The 16116-nt window shown below is 44.6% G+C and overlaps 1 protein-coding gene across 1 annotated transcript in view; it reads right to left on the bottom strand.

Annotated features, from left to right (window-relative positions):
- IL13RA1 (interleukin 13 receptor subunit alpha 1) overlaps nt 1-132 on the bottom strand; it is a 65738-nt gene extending 65606 nt beyond the window's left edge. Inside the window, exon 1 of the mRNA XM_029241273.1 lies at nt 10-132. Coding sequence (XP_029097106.1) covers nt 10-88 — 79 coding nt within the window. The 5' untranslated portion in view covers nt 89-132. The remainder of the gene's footprint in view (nt 1-9) is intronic.
- Nucleotides 133-16116: the final 15984 nt, after the last annotated feature.

Below are 16116 nucleotides of genomic sequence, written 5' to 3'. Positions count from 1 at the left end.
CGCACTCACCCGCGGGCGCGGCCACCCCGCCGCCGCCGGCGCAGAGCAGCAGCGCCCACAGCCCGCAGAGCCGCGCCGGCCACTCCATGCAGTCCCTCGCTCGGAGCCCGGCCGGGCTGCAGCCGCTGCAGTCTCCGCCTCCTTCGCTCCCTCTCCCACTTCCCGGCTCCGCCGCCCTGGAGGCCGGGGGCCGGCGCAGACTGGAAGAGCCGCCCCGCCCACAGGCCGCAGGTAACCCCAGGCGGTCAGCGAGGGCAGAGGGGCGGGGCGCCCGCGGCTCCCGCGGCGCGACGCCTGGCCCCGCGGCAGCCGAGCCGCCACCGCGCCCCCGGAGTCCGATCGCGGGCCAGACAGAACTTCCCTGACCTTGTTGCGGCGCGGCTCCCCCGCCGCCCGGCCCGGTGCGGACTGTGCAGCCTGGCTGAGCCTCGGACAGGCCCCGGGCTGTGCCCTGCCGGGCACCGGGCCCGGGCGGCCTCGGGGAAGGAGCCTTGCCCTGGGAGTCTGGAGACGAGGCTTCCAATCGTTGGCCTCTGAGTCCTTGTTTCCTAAATTCTGACCCCGGGGTTAGTAAACCCAGGCCTGACCTCACAGGGAGGACTTGGAAGACCAAGGAGGGGACTTGGCGGGAGTGTGCTTTGTCAACGGGACAAAAGGTATATTTGAAAGCTGGTGAGACATAATGTTGAGTCGAAGAAAAAAAGAAAAATTCTAAATATGAGGGACAGTGCCATACTATGTACTTCGATTTTTCAAAGCTCACAAAGAACTTTCTTCATCTTTCTTTTTGATAGATATATATTGAGAGACGGAAGGTGAGCGGGAAGGATACACATTGAATATGTTGAAAGCGGGTGACTATGAAGATTAATGACGCTGAGGGTGGAGGAAAACGGGAACCCTTTAGTTTCCTGTGCCTGCTGTAACAAATTACCACAAATTTAGTGACTTAAAACAACCCAGCTGTATTATATTAGAGTTCTGGCAGTCAGAAGTCTCCCTGGGCTAAAATCTAGGTGTAGGCAGAGCTGCGTTCCTTCTGGAGGTTCTAAGGGAGAATCTATTCCTCGCCTTTTCCAGCTTCTAGAGACTGCCTACATTCCCTGGCTCGTTCCTGTACCACTCAGACCTCTGCTTCCCTCGTCACATACTCTGACCTTCCTGCCTTCCTTTTACATTTATAAAAACCCTTGTGATTTGATTGAACCTACCAGATATAGAGAAGGAACTAGTGGTTGGGGGGGGGCATACAGGGGTGGGGGAGTGGGAGGTACAAACTACTGGGTGTAGATAGGCTAGAAGGATGTATTCTACAACACGGGGAGTACAGCCAATATTCTGTAATAGCTGTAAACGGAGTGTAACCTTTTTAAATTGTGTACAAATTTTTAAAAATTGGGGGGGTGGGGGATTTCCCTGGGGGTCCGGTGGTAAAGAGTCCGCCTTCCAGTGCAGGGGACGCAAGTTCCATCCCTGGTCGGGGAACTAAGATCCCACATGCCTGCGGGGCAACTAAGGCTGCGTGCCACAACTACTGAGTTCAAGCACCTCAACTAGAGAGAAGCCCGCGTGCGTGGCGAAGATCCCTCATGCCGCAACTAAGACCTGATGCAGCCAAAAATAAATTAAAAAAAAATTTTTTTAAGGAAAAAAATAGATTTGGACCTACCAGATAATCCTTGATAATCTCCCTATCTCAAAATCCTTGATTAATAACTAATAAGAACCTACTGTATAGCACAGGGAACTCTACTCAATACTCTGTAATGACCTATATGGGAAAAGAATCTTAAAAAGAGTGGATATACGTATATGTATAACTGATTCACTTTGCTGTACACCTGGAACTAACACAACATTGTAAATCAACTATACTCCAATAAAAATGAATTTTGAAAAAATCCTTGATTTAATCACACCTACAACGTCACTTGTGCCATATAAGGTAACAAACATATTCACAGTTGTCTGGGGTTAGGTCATGTACACCATTGGGGGGGGGATTATTCTGGCACTATCCTGCCAAAAAAGTGTCATGTCTGGATGGATGATGAGACCCACTAACTAGGGTGTGTTTGAGTTGAATTAAGCCAATGGACACACCTGAAATCTTTTGCAAAAAATATAGCAATAAAATTGCAGATAATACACCTAGTCTAGACCCTACTCAAAGAGCCTGGGGATGTTTAACCTATCCGACACAAAGGCCTCACTCTCGGAATTAAGGCCCTCAAGTTCAATAAATATTATTGTCCTTCTAGAAACTGCAGTAGACACTCATTAAAAGCAGGCCCTGCCAACAAAGAGCTGCAGCCAGTGTGAGGGGCGATCATAAGGTCAAGAACAGGGAACTGTGGGACACAAAGAAGGGACAACCTATGGGAGGGCAGAGGCAGGAGAGGCTTCCAGAGGGCAGGCCTGCCCGCGCTGAATTTTGAGATATTGAGTCTTGCACTCCAAAGTTCAGAATGAATCCTTGCCTGTGTATATTACCGAACAAAATAATGTTTATGAAAACACTGTGTAAACTATTGAATCCAGCAGAACTCAGAGATTACTATCATTTCTAAGTCGCCCCACAAATAGACTAGCCACTCTCTAACCTAAGACCTCCCCTTCCCCATCACCACACACATACACTTGTTGACATTTGCTATAAACATTATACAATAAGTTTATAATAATGTTTCCAAAATGATTATGTCATCTGCCTTTTAAGAAGTCTCCAGTTGGAACAGGAGCCCCTGGGGACTGGCTGAGTGCCATCGTGGGCACCGCCTGGCATAGACTGAGCAAGTCCTTAATGAAATGAACAGTAATGGCTGCAAACGATTAGAAAAATAAGGGTCACGACTTGTCATTAGCCTTCAGAAAAGGCCCTGAAAGTGTGCACATCGTGAGGGAAAAAAACCAAGCGTGGTGGCATGGCCTCGACAGTCCTGGCCTGCCGTCATGGGTAAGACTCTTATAGTCAGTTCCATTTCCTCTAGACCCTAAACGTCATGCAACATTTGAAAAAAAAGAATTTTTTTGTAGGGCTAGGCGAGGGTTAGGAATGCTGTTTCTTCAACATCAAGCTTTTATTTGTAATCTCTGTGTACTTTTACTCAAAGAACATCTTGATTCAGTTAGGCCACTGCCCCCGCATACAAGAAGATGAAGACAGATGCAAGGCTTTCCAGGAACTGCAATAAACAAAGAGCTCTCATTTTGGCTTTGTGTAATCAAAGTCCTGATGAGTCAACATCAAGTTTAGCTTTAACCTTTAATCCATTGAGCCCTGATGACTTGGGTGTGAGATTCCCAGTTGCAGTTCTTTTCACTTTGGCTGGTCGTGGCTTGAGTTCTGGGCTGACTGGCGCATCCAGTTGGCTTTCTTGATTTTTACGCTTCTCACTAAGGCTTTCTTCTTTTCTGTAAATGGAGTTAGAAAGGGGCACAAACAAGAAGGTATCTGGGGGGAGAGAATGATGTCCCCCTTTCCAAAGTCAGATCTCCTTCCAGCCAGCGAGAGGCCCCCTGCTGAGTTCATAAAGGACACAGACCCGGGCTTCCCTCATGGTGCAGTGGTTAAGAATCCGCCTGCCAATGCAGGGGACACGGGTTCAAGCCCTGGTCTGGGAAGATCCCACATGCCGCGGAGCAACTAAGCCCGTGCTCCACAACTACTGAGCCTGCGCTCTAGAGCCCGCGAGCCACAACTACTGAGCCCACGTGCTACAACTACCGAAGCCCGCACGCCTAGAGCCCGTGCTCCACAACAAGAGAAGCCACCACAGTGAGAAGCCTGCGCACTGCAATGAAGAGTAGCCCCCGCTCGCCGCAACTAGAGAAAGCCCGTGCGCAGCAATGAAGTCCCAATGCAGCCAAAAATAAAATTAAAAAAAAAAAAGGACACAGACCCCAACACAGACCAAGGGCTTAGTCAAGAATTCTGGCTCCTTAGGAAAAAATCTCACAAAAGGTCTTCTACCTTTTACTAAGCGAAACCAGAACAGACCCTCAGCACCACTGCAATGCAGAGAAAAAAGGGAAGTAGCAAACAGGGAATTTCCCTCCTGACACTAGAGATGGTTCCCAAACAGGGGCGATTTTGCCTCTGCGGGGGAAGCAACGTCTGGAGATATTCTTGGCAGTCACAACTTGAGGGATCTAGTGGGTAGAGGCCAAGGATGCTGCAAAACATCCAACAATGCACAGGATGATCCCCCAGAACAGACTTCCCCGGCACAAAATGACAATAATTGAGAAATTCTGAGCTAGCGTACTTTGTTATCTTTTGTACTTTATCCCTACCCAGCCACTGTCCTCATGCCCACCAAAAATCAGTGAGACATTAATGCTAAAACTTATCCTTGACACCTCCCTTCCCTGTATCTAGTGTACATAGTCTGCCCACCCCGCCAATTAGCCATGAGGTCACTTAGACGGGAAAACATCTCTCAGATCTACCCTTTCCCCCTCCTCACCTCCACTTTTCTGTTCAGGTCCTTATCGTCTTGCCCTTATAGATCACAATGGTCTTCAAATCCACCCTCCAGGAGACAGACCTTCCCAATGTGAAAATCTGACCATTTCACTCCCAGCTTAAGCTTCTTCAGTGACACCCCCTCCTCTCAAATGCCACAAAAGGCAGTCCCAACTCCTTTGCCTGCAGGCTTGTTTCTTCGTGACTGATTCCCCAAACTCTTCCCAGCTTTATGTCCAGCCAGACTCCCCAGGTCACTGGAAGCTCTAGCCCTCCTAGCTGCTGGCCACCTTCAGGCTGAATGTCCCTTGCAGGCAATTTTGTTTGGTTCACAACATGTTTGTATTTATTTAGATGTAGATGCCAGAAATGAAGAAAAAAAATAAACAGGCGATTTTGCATAACACCGCAGATCTTTAGCTTCTCTTAAGAAACCAGAAGTTCTGCTAACACTGGGCCTGCGTTTCACTGTGCCAGCTGTCAGAGGGCGCTAAACAGGGCTGCCACCTCACCAAGAGGGCATGTGCCTCTTTGTCTGCACAGGCCCTAAGCTCCCTGGCCTGGCCTACTCCCCTTACTTACTACTTGTTTGTCACCTCTGGTATTTTCTCACTACAGACCTTTCCTCTTGCTGTTCTGTTGTCCAGAAAGCTTTTCCATTCTTCAAATGTCACTTATTTTTTTAGCCTCTTTAACCCCCAAATGCAAAATACTTTACTCCCTCCTATACGTGTGCCCATAGCACTCGACAAATTCCTCTACCATAGCAGATAATACAGAGGTTTGCGTGCAAGTCAATTTCTGTCACTGGATTTACGTTCCTGGAGGCCGGAGACTCTCTCCAGGGTGACTCCAGGATTTCCACCTAGGAGGAGCTTGGGGCCAGCAATCTGATTGGAGGCCATGCGTACAGCATGCAAGCACACTGCCCTGACTTAGGTTATAAGTTTATCTGGGGTGGCTGTAGGGAAGACAGCGTCTGGCACCACAGAGAATATGAAGATGAATGTAACATGATAAGTCCAGATTTAATTGACTTAAAGGTTCTTGCTCTTCAGCAAGTGGTTTTCTTCTAGAAAAGGGTGCACTCAAGGAAGTGCTGTTTGCACAAGAGGCCTGTGACAGGGCTGTGGCCGTTCCTCACACAGGCCAAGCGCACTCCTGCCTCAGGGCCTTTGCCCTGCCTGCTTCCGCTGCTACTTGCCCCACTCCCTCACCTCATTCAGATAGCTCATTGAGGCCTGCTCTGGCCGCCTCATCAAAAATTGCAAACCCCGTCAACACTCCCTATCTCCCTTCCTGGGTCACTCTGTCTCTCTAACACTCGAATGTAAGCTTCAGGAGGGCAGGGAATTTTTTCTGATTTTTTCCCCCAGCTGTATCCCCAGCACTCAGAACTGTACCTGACACATAGTACATACTCAATAAATATGTTTGAATGAATGAATAAGCTACACTTTGATAGGTGCTATGAGGGATACCAACCAACCAACCAACAAAAGACAACAGTTCTCGCTGTTGCCCTTGGGAAACTTCCAGCCTAAGTATGGAAAGGTATATAAAACAATTAGAGGAAATGGAACAAACATAAACGGCAAAAATGCTCTTTTGTGGTACAGGTTTCAGAGAAAGGCGAGACAGATCAGTATGGTTGGAATTGCTTTTGAAGTCTTCTTGGAGTAGTTGGGAGTTGAACTAGACCTTGAAGGATGACCAGAACTTAGGGAAAGGGGTGGGGGGAAAGGGAGGGAGGGAGAGGGAGGGGGAGGTAGGGACAGAGAGAGCATAAGCCAACAGCAGTCAGCTCAAGTCTAGATCTCAGAAGTAATAAGGAGACTTTTACCAGCAAGGTGGTGACATACATAATAAAAGTGGTGTTTAGGAGATCTGGTTGTCTAAGAGGAATTATCAAGACTTCCTTAGTTCTTGCCCAGAGGGAAGAAGGCTAGGGAAAGACTATTTGAGGCTTGGCAGTCAGGGACAGGGTCAGCCTCTAGGCAAACTGCGGGCTCCACCATCAGACCCCCGGGGCTGTGAGGCCAATTCTTCCCTGGGCCAAACAACTTGGGGCGCTGTGTTGCAAAGGACGTACGCCTGGGGCCTGGCACCCCTACTCTCTCTCTCCCTCTCTCCCCTGGAAAGCATTCAAGATCCCTTTCAGGGACTCCGTGGCCTCACTCCCTTCAGACCGTAAACCCTCCCTCTACGGAGCTGGCCCCGTTCTGCTTTCCGACACTTTCTGTGCCTTGTCGGGAATCCGGGGCTCCTCCTTTGGCCTCAGGTTGGGGTGCTGTCGTTGGGCCCACTACCCCAGCATCTCAGCCAGGATTCCTGCAACCTTCTCACTGTACCCTCTCCACCCTGGATGTAAGACCCTATTTAGGTCCTGGCCCCTTCCCTGGCCCAGGCAGGACCAATCTTTGCACACTGCCAAGCACAGCCTTCAACAGTCCCATCTGTGCTAGCGCCTCACCACTCAGGACTCTTCAGTTTAAAGATTCAAATGCATCACTTGCATGTTAGTTGCCTGCATCTTTTTGTCCTGAAAAGTCTCCATTGTTTGTCTTGAATGTGTAGGGTAGTTACTATTTACATTTGAACGTAGAACCCTCCAGTCCCTCTTGCCTCAATCTACTGTGCCTCCCAGAGGACTGGCTAAGGAATCAGTGCTCCAATTTGCACATCCCCAGAGGTCACTTCGCCTATCTGGCTGTTGCACAGTGCCCTCTGAGGGATCGAGGCCTCAATTTTCACTTGGAAAACACCAGGCTTGGGGGAGGGCGGGGGAGCAGCAAAATCCGTTTCGATTTAGTTCCTGAATTATGCCATATCGCCCGCAGCCCTTTACCTGGATTGCCCTTTCTGACTGGGCTGCTTACAGCAGGATGGCTGCAGCACGACCACGTAGTGGGTAGCATTCCTGGAGCTGGGCCATGGCTGTGTGCGTTCTGCGCCACCCTCCCCACTTCTCAGCCACGGAGGCAAAGGCCGGAACTTAACTTCTCTGCATCCTCCCTTCCCAGGATGGTACCAAGCCTTGCGGATTTGATGAGGTTTGCTTTATGACACAATGTATACTTCATTTTTGTAAGTGTTTCATGAGCGTTTGAGGAACAATTCTCCAATTATTGGGCCAAATGTTCTACATGTGTCCATTATATCAAGTTTGTGGATTGTGTTGGTCAAATCCATGTACTTGCTGAGTTGTTTTTTTTTTTCCTGTTGGACCTATCAGTTACTGAGACGTGTTAAAATCTCCCACCATCATACTATGATGGCGTATCTGTCAAGTTCTCCTTATAATTCTGTTGATTTTTGCTTTATATATATGTGTTTTTGAGGCTATTTCATCAGATGCACGCAAGTCTAGAACTGTTATAGCTTCATAGTAAAGCAAGTCATTAATCATTATGAAGTAACTTTCATTAATCTATGGATGCTTTTGGCCTCAGGGTTTATTCTAATATTAGTATAACTTCATAAGCTTTCTTGTGGTCAGTAGTATGTGCCTCGTACGTTTTCCCCGCATCCTTACTTTCCTGTCCATGCTATTATGTTTTAGATGTGCTCTTGGAAACAACATATAGTGCAAATTTGTTTCTTTTCTATCCGATAGTCAATCATTGTCTTTTTTTAAAAAAAATAGATCGTTATTGGAGTATAACTGCTTCACGATACTGTGTTAGTTTCTGTTGCACAACAAAGCAAACCAGCCATATGCATACACATGTCCCCATATCCCCTCTCTCTTGAGCCTCCCTCCCACCCTCCATATCCCACCCCTCTAGGTGGTCACAAAGCAGCGAGCTGATCTCCCTGTGCTATGTTGCTGCTTCCCACCAGCCAACTATTTTATATTCAGTAGTGTATATATGTCGATGCTACTCTCACTTCGCCCCAGCTTCGCCCTCCCACCCCATGTCCTCAAGTCCATTCTCTATGTCTACCTCTTTATTCCTGCCTTGCAACTAGGTTCATCAGTACCATTCTTTTTTTTAGATTCCATATATATGCATTAGCATACGGTATTTATTTTTCTCTTTCTGACTTACTTCACTCTGTATGACAGACTCTAGGTCCATCCACCTCACTACAAATAACTCAATTTCGTTTCTTTTTATGGCTAACTAATATTCCATTGTATATATGTGCCACATCTTCTTTATCCATTCATCTATCGACAGACACTTAGGTCACTTCCATGTCCTGGCTATTGTAAATAGTGCTGCAATGAACATTACGGTACATGTCTCTCTTTTTTAAAAAAAAATTAATTAATTAATTTATTTATTTTTGGCTGAGTTGGGTCATCATTGCTGTGCGTGGGCTTTCTCTAGTTGCGGCGAGCAGGGGCTACTCTTCGATGCGGTGCATGGGCTTCTCATTGAGGTGGCTTCTCTTGTTGAGGAGCATGCGCTCTAGGCGCGCAGGCTCAGTAGTTGTGGCACACGGGCTTAGTTGCTCCGCGGCATGTGAGATCTTCCCAGACCAGGGCTTGAACCCGTGTCCCCTGCATTGACAGGCGGATTCTTAACCACTGAGCCACCAGGGAAGCCCCCCCCATGTCTCTTTTTGACTTGTGGTTTTCTCAGGGTATATGCCCAGTAGTGGGATTGCTGGGTCAGATGGTAGTTCTATTTTTAGTTTTTTAAGGAACCTCCATACTGTTCTCCATAGTGGCTGTATCAATTCACATTCCCACCAACAGGGCAAGAGGGTTCCCTTTTCTCCGCACCCTCTCCAGCATTTATTGTTTCTAGATTTTTTGATAATGGCCATTCTGACCAGCGTGAGGTGATACCTCATTGTAGTTTTGATTTGCATTTTTCTAATAATTAGTGATGTCGAGCATCTTTTCATGTGCCTCTTGGCCATCTCTATGTCTTCCTTGGTGAAGTGTCTATTTCTGTCTTCCACCCATTTTTTAACTGGATTGTTTGTTTTTTTTATATTGAGCTCCATGATCTGTTTGTATATTTTGGAGATTAATCCTTTGTCTATTGTTTCATTTGCAAATATTTTCTCCCATTCTGAGGGTTGTCTTTTTGTCTTGTTTATGGTTTCCTTTGCTGTGCAAAAGCTTTTAAGTTTAAGTCCCATTTTTTCATTTTTGTTTTTATTTCCGTTACTCTAGGAGGTAGGTCCAAAAAGATCTTGCTGTGGTCTCTGTCAAAGAGTGTTTCTCCTATGTTTTCCTCTAAGAATTTTATAGTGTCTGGTCTTATATTTAAGCCTTTAATCCATTTGGAGTTTTTTTTTTGTATGGTGTTACCTAGTATTCTAATTTCATTCTTTTACATGTAGCTGCCCAGTTTTCCCAGCACCACTTATTGAAGAGGCTGTCTTTTCTCCACTGTATGTTCTTGCCTCCTATGTCATAAATTAGGTTCCCATATGTGTGTGGTTTTATCGCTGGGTTTTCTATCCTGTTCGACTGATCTATATTTCTGTTTTTGTGCCAGTACCCTACTGTCTTGATTACTGTAGCTTTGTGGTATAGTCTGAAGTCGGGGAGCCTGATTCCTCCAACTCCATTTTTCTTTCTCAAGATTGTTTTGGCTATTCGGGGTCTTTTGTGTTTCCATACGAACTGTAAAATTTTTTGTTCTAATTCTGTAAAGAATGTCATTGGTAGTTTGATAGGGATTGCATTGAACCTGTAGATTGCTTTGGGTAGTATAGTCATTTTCACAATGTTGATTCTTCCAATCCAAGAACTTGGTATATCTCTCCATCTATTTGTATCATCTTTAATTTCTTTCATCAGTATCTTATAATTTTCTGCATACAGGTCTTTTGTCTCCTTAGGTAGGTTTATTCCTAAGTATTTTATTCTTTTTGTTGCAATGGTAAATGGGAGTGCTTCCTTAATTTCTCTTTCTGATTTTTCGTTGTTGGTGTATACGAATGCCAGAGATTTCTCTGCATTAATTTTTTATCCTGTAACCTTACCAAATTCTTTGATTAGTTCTAGTAGTTTTCTGGTGGCATCTTTAGGATCTTCTATGTATAGTATCATGTCATCTGCAAAGAGTGACAGTTTTACTTCTTCCTTTCCAATTTGTATTCCTTTTATTTCTTTTTCTTCTCTGATTGCCGTGGCTAGGACTTCCAAAACTATGTTGAATAAGAGTGGTGATGGGCTTCCCTGGTGGCGCAGTGGTTAAGAATCCGCCTGCCAATGCAGGGGACATGGGTTCAGGCCCTGCTCCAGGAAGATCCCACATGCTGCGGAGCAACTAAGCCCATGCGTCACAACTACTGAGCCTGCATGCTAGAGTCCACGAGCCACAACTACTGAGCCCGGGTGCCACAACTACTGAAGCCTGCACGCCTAGAGCCCATGCTCTGCAACAAGAGAAGCCACCCAATGAGAAGCCTGTGCACCGCAATGAAGAGTAGCCCCCGCCCGCCGCAACTAAAGACAATCCCATACACAGCAGCAAAGACCGAAAGCAGCCAAAAATAAAAAATAAAAATAAAAAAAAATAAAAGAGTGGCGAGAGTGGACATCCTTGTCTTGTTCCTGATCTTAGTAGAAATGATTTCAGATTTTCACCATTGAGTATGATGCTTGCTGTGTGTTTGTCATATATGGCCTTTATTATGTTGAGGTAGGTTCCCTCTATGCCCATTTTCTGGAGAGTTTTTATCATAAATGGGTGTTGAATTTTGTCAAAAGTTTTTCTGCATCTATTGAGATGATCATATAGTTTTTATTCCTTAATTTGTTAATGTGGTGTATCACATTGATTGATTTGCATATATTGAAGAATCCTTGCATCCCTGGGATAAATCCCACTTGATCATTTTGTACTGTATGATCCTTTTAATGTGTTGTCGGATTCTGTTTGCTAGTATTTTGTTCAGGATTTTTGCATCTATGTTCATCAGTGGTATTGGTCTATAATTTTCTTTTTTTGTGATATCTTTTTCCGGTTTTGGTATCAGGGTGATGGTGGCTTCGTAGAATGAATTTGGGAGTGTTTCTCCCTCTGCAATTTTTTGGAAGAGTTTGAGAAGGACCAGTGTTAGCTCTTCTCTAAATATTTGATAGAATTCGCCTGTGAGGCCATGTGGTCCTGGACTTTTGTTTGTTGGAAGATTTTTAATTTCATTGCTTGTGATAGGTCTGTTTATATTTTCTAATTCTTCCTGGTTCTGCCTTGGAAAATTGTACCTTTCCAAGAATTTGTCCATTTCTTTGTGGTTGTCCATTTTATTGGCATATAATTTTTTGCACGAGTCTCTTGTAATTCTTTGTATTTCTGCAGTGTCAGTTGTGATTTCTCCTTTTTCATTTCTAATCTTATTGATTTGCGTCCTCTCCCTTTCTTTCTTGATGCGTCTGGCTAAGGGTTTATCAGTTTTGTTTATCTTCTCAAAGAGCCAGCTTTTCATTTTATTGACCTTTGCTATTGTTTTCTTCATTTCTATTTCATTTATTTCTGCTCTGATCTTTATGATTTCTTTCCTTCTACCGACTTTGGATTTTCTTTGTTCTTCTTTCTCTAGGTGTTTTAAGTGTAGGGTTTGATTGTTTATTTGGTATTTTTCTTGTTGCTTGAGGTGAGATTGAATTGCTATAAACTTCCCTCTTAGAACTGCTTTTGCTGTATCCCATAGGTTTGGGGTCATCGTGTTTTCACTGTCATTTGTTTCTTTGTATTTTTTTATTTCTTCTTTGATTTCTTCAGCCATCTCTTGGTTATATAGTAGTGCACTGTTTAGCCTCCATGTATTTGTGTTTTTTACAGTTTTTTTCCTGTAATTGATTTCCAATCTCATAGCGTTGTCGTCAGAACATCTTGGGTCACAAATCAAGCCTCAGAAAATTTAAGAAAATTGGAATCATATCAGTCTTGTCTTTTAACTGTACAGTTTAGTTCTAGTATGTTTATACTTATTTCTACTATCTGATTTTGTGCTTTCTGTGTGTCCCTTTTTTTTCTGTTCCTTTTTATCCTCTCCACTTTTGACTTCTTTTAAATGTTGTGTGTGTATGTGGGGGGTTGTTTTTTCATTGCAAGAGCATGTTTTATTTTTCGTAAAATAGTCATAATAATACTGCCTGCCACAGGTTTTGTTGTAAGGATTAAATGAGATGGAGAAACTCACATAAAATATTTATCCAGTGCCTAACACATAGTAAGCACTACTAAATGGGAACCATTATTAGAAGTTGTAGTACTCTTTCATATTTAGGGTTCCCTTGTCTCTCACGGTTCTGCTTCTGTTGTTCTCCTTTCTGCTGACAATATTCCATTTGTTTTCAGTCCCTTTTCTTTCATTTCTCCTTTCCTGCCATTTGATTTCCTGTTTCTGCTCACCCTTTCATCCCCAAGCCAGCTCCATGTGCAAGCTGCAGTGGTGAACCCCCTTGGGGAAGAGAGTCAGCGTGGAGGGGCTCTGTGGCGCAGCAGGGGCAGGAGGAGAGACAGCGGTGCCTTGTCCACTGATTCCCATTTCACAAGGTGACAAAGGTACTGCCCAACACGCAGCCGAATCTGTGTGTCACTCTTGGCTGACCACGGTGAAACTGGATCAGCTGCGATCATAAGTTTCTGTGAAATGGGTATAAGGCCAGAGAACTCACAGCTAGGATACAGTTTAATTCCTTTGCACCTGTGCCTAGAGAGGATGGCCGGATCCTCGCTGTCTGCTCTCAAGAAGGAGTCCTGCTGTGGGACAGTGGGTGCCACCTCACTAGGAATTTGCATATGTACTAACCAGAGCCTGGAAAGAGGAAGCATTTTTACTCAAACACATTGTGGTCAGAGGAAAATTTTGTCACCATTGTTGCAACAGAACTGCAACTAAATTTAGCAAGCTACGTACTTTGTGTGTGTGTGTGTGTGATGCTTGGAGAAAGCAGCACATTATGTTTCCAAATAGCAAAAACTCCCCAGACCAAAAAGAAAGCCCTCTTCTCATCTCGTATTTGATTGCCATGATGATTCCTTACTCCACCTACTTCAGATGTTTACTTTTTCTGTGTCCATGACATTCTTCCAAGAGAGATTATGTCACCAGAGGCACATTGGAACTTGGTTGAGTTTTGGGTAGTTTTCGGTTCTCTGGTGGTTTCTGTACTTGGATTGAAATAAGCAGCGGTGTTGTTCATCCATATTTTGAATGGGCCTCACGGAAATATGAGAGTCTAATCTTTTGATGGCAATTCAGCATATACTTTTATTCTTCACAATAAACTTTAAATAGACGCTGTTGGTATTTTTTGAAATTTCTTTATTACAAAAGTGCAATTTCAACTTACAATGTAAATGAAATGCGGTACACCCCTGTCAGCATACACAATAACAAAATGCCTCTCTGTGATTCAGAAGTTCTAAAAAAACAAACTATATATAATGTATTGTATTTATCTTCATCCAAGAGAATGCTACTGCCAGCATGGAAACAGGAGCAGTTTAATTTCTTGCAATCCACAGAAAAGGTCTGGAGGAGAAGGTGAGATAAACATATGCTGGAGACAGGGATGCAGAGTGAAACACATCAAGGAAGGTGAGAGAGTTCTAGGATAAGGTGGGAAAAGGAATGAAGGTCAGAGAGAGAGAGAGACAGAGAGAGAGAGAGACAGACAGATTGGAAATGGGAGAGAGGGTCTTCCAATTTTAGTAGTCAGGTAAATATTTGATTGATTGATTCATTGATTTTTTGAACTTAATTTATTTTTTTAATAAGCAGGTTCTTATTACTTATCAATTTCATACATATTAGTGTATATGTGTCAATCCCAATCTCCCAATTCATCCCACCCCCTGCTTTCCTCCCCTTGGTGTCCACACATTTGTTCTCTACATCTGTGTCTCTGTTTCTGCCCTGCAAACTGGTTCATCTGTACCATTTTTCCAGATTCCACATATATGCGTTAATATACGATATTTGTTTTTCTCTTTCTGACTTGCTTCACTCTGTACGACAGTCTCTAGGTCCATCCACGTCTCTACAAATGACCCAATTCTGTTCCTTTTTTATGGCTGATATTTGATTTAAAGTGACTCTGAGGGGGTTTTACCTCACCTAGTATGCTCCAGACTGTGGATCTCAAATTTTTTGATCTCAGGACCCCTTTAAACTCTTAAAAATTATCGAGGACCCCTCTCCCACAGCTGTTCATCCCAAGGGCACTCCTTACTTAACAGCCTGCACTCTGAACTGTCTCAGAGTTCACTTCCTGGGGGAACTTAACCTGCGACAAGTGTCCAGCACAGGACCTACCATATTTATGCTTAAAGTATGGCAGCAACCAGTTTCCTCAGCTACATGTGGGGATTATTCATTTTGTAAAGAGGTTTTCAAAATCTCTTAAGGTATTTCTTGGATAATAGGATTTACGAAAAATAAGGTATAACCATTAGGGAAATGCAAATTAAAACCACAGTGAGGTACCACATGACACCCATTAGGATGGCTATTATTAGAAAAAGAAAGAGGGCTTCCCTGGTGGCGCAGTGGTTGAGAGTCCGCCTGCCGATGCAGGGGACGCGGGTTCGTGCCCCGGTCCGGGAAGATCCCACATGCCGCGGAGCAGATGGGCCCGTGAGCCGTGGCCGCTGAGCCCGGCGCGTCCGGAGCCTGTGCTCCGCAACGGGAGAGGCCACAACAGTGAGAGGCCCGCGTACCGCAAAAAAAAAAAAAAAAAAGAAAAAGAAAGAAAAAGAAAAAGAAAGAAAAGAAACAAGCTTTGGCAAGGATGTGGAGAAGTTGGAATGCTTGTGCATTGCTGGTAGGAATATAAAATGGTGCAGCTGCTGTGGAAGACTGTGTAGCAGTTCCTCAAAAAGTTAAACATAGAGTTATCATGTGATCCAACAATTCTACTTCTAGGTATATATCCAAAAGAATTGAGAGGAGTGACGTGAACAGATTTTTGTACATCCATGTTTATAGCAGCATTATTCACAATAGCTGAAACATGGAAGCAACCCAGATATCCACAGACAGATGAACGGAAGCAAAATATGGTGTGTTCATACAGTAGAATATTATTCAGTCTTAAAAAGGAAGGAAATTCTGAGACATGCCACAACAGTGATGCACATTGAAGACGTTATGCTAAGTGAAATAAGCCAGTAACAAATGAACAAATACTGTATTATTCCTCTTATATGAGGTATCTAGAAGAGTCAGATTGATAGAAAGTACAGTGGTAGCTGCCAGAGGCTGGGGGGAGGGAAGAATGGGGTGCTATTGCTTAATGCATACAGCATTTCAGTTTGGGATGATGAAAAATTTCTGGAGATGGATAGTAGTGATGGTGGTACGATAATGTGAATATACTTAGTGTCTCTGATTTGTACACTTAAAAATGGTTAAAATGGAAATGTTTACGTCATGAATATTTCACCACAAAAAGTTTTTTAAAGATTAAGTATAAGGGGCTTCCCTGGTGGCGCAGTGGTTGAGAGTCCGCCTGCCGATGCAGGGGACGCGGGTTCATGCCCCGGTCCGGGAAGATCCCGCATGCCGCGGAGCGGCTGGGCCCGTGAGCCGTGGCCGCTGAGCCTGCGCGTCCGGAGCCTGTTGCTCCGCAACGGGAGAGGCCGCAACAGTGAGAGGCCCGCGTACCGCAAAAAATAAAAATAAAAAAATTAAGTATGTTTGAAATCTTGCAATACATTGGTTGC

Source organism: Monodon monoceros, unplaced genomic scaffold (genome assembly GCF_005190385.1).
Source record: "Monodon monoceros isolate NGI ecotype Baffin Bay Population unplaced genomic scaffold, NGI_Narwhal_1 Super_Scaffold_22, whole genome shotgun sequence".
In the NCBI taxonomy this organism is placed as follows: Eukaryota; Metazoa; Chordata; class Mammalia; order Artiodactyla; family Monodontidae; genus Monodon; species Monodon monoceros.
Note: the sequence above shows the minus strand (reverse complement) of the source record. Positions and strands in the feature narration are given on the sequence as shown.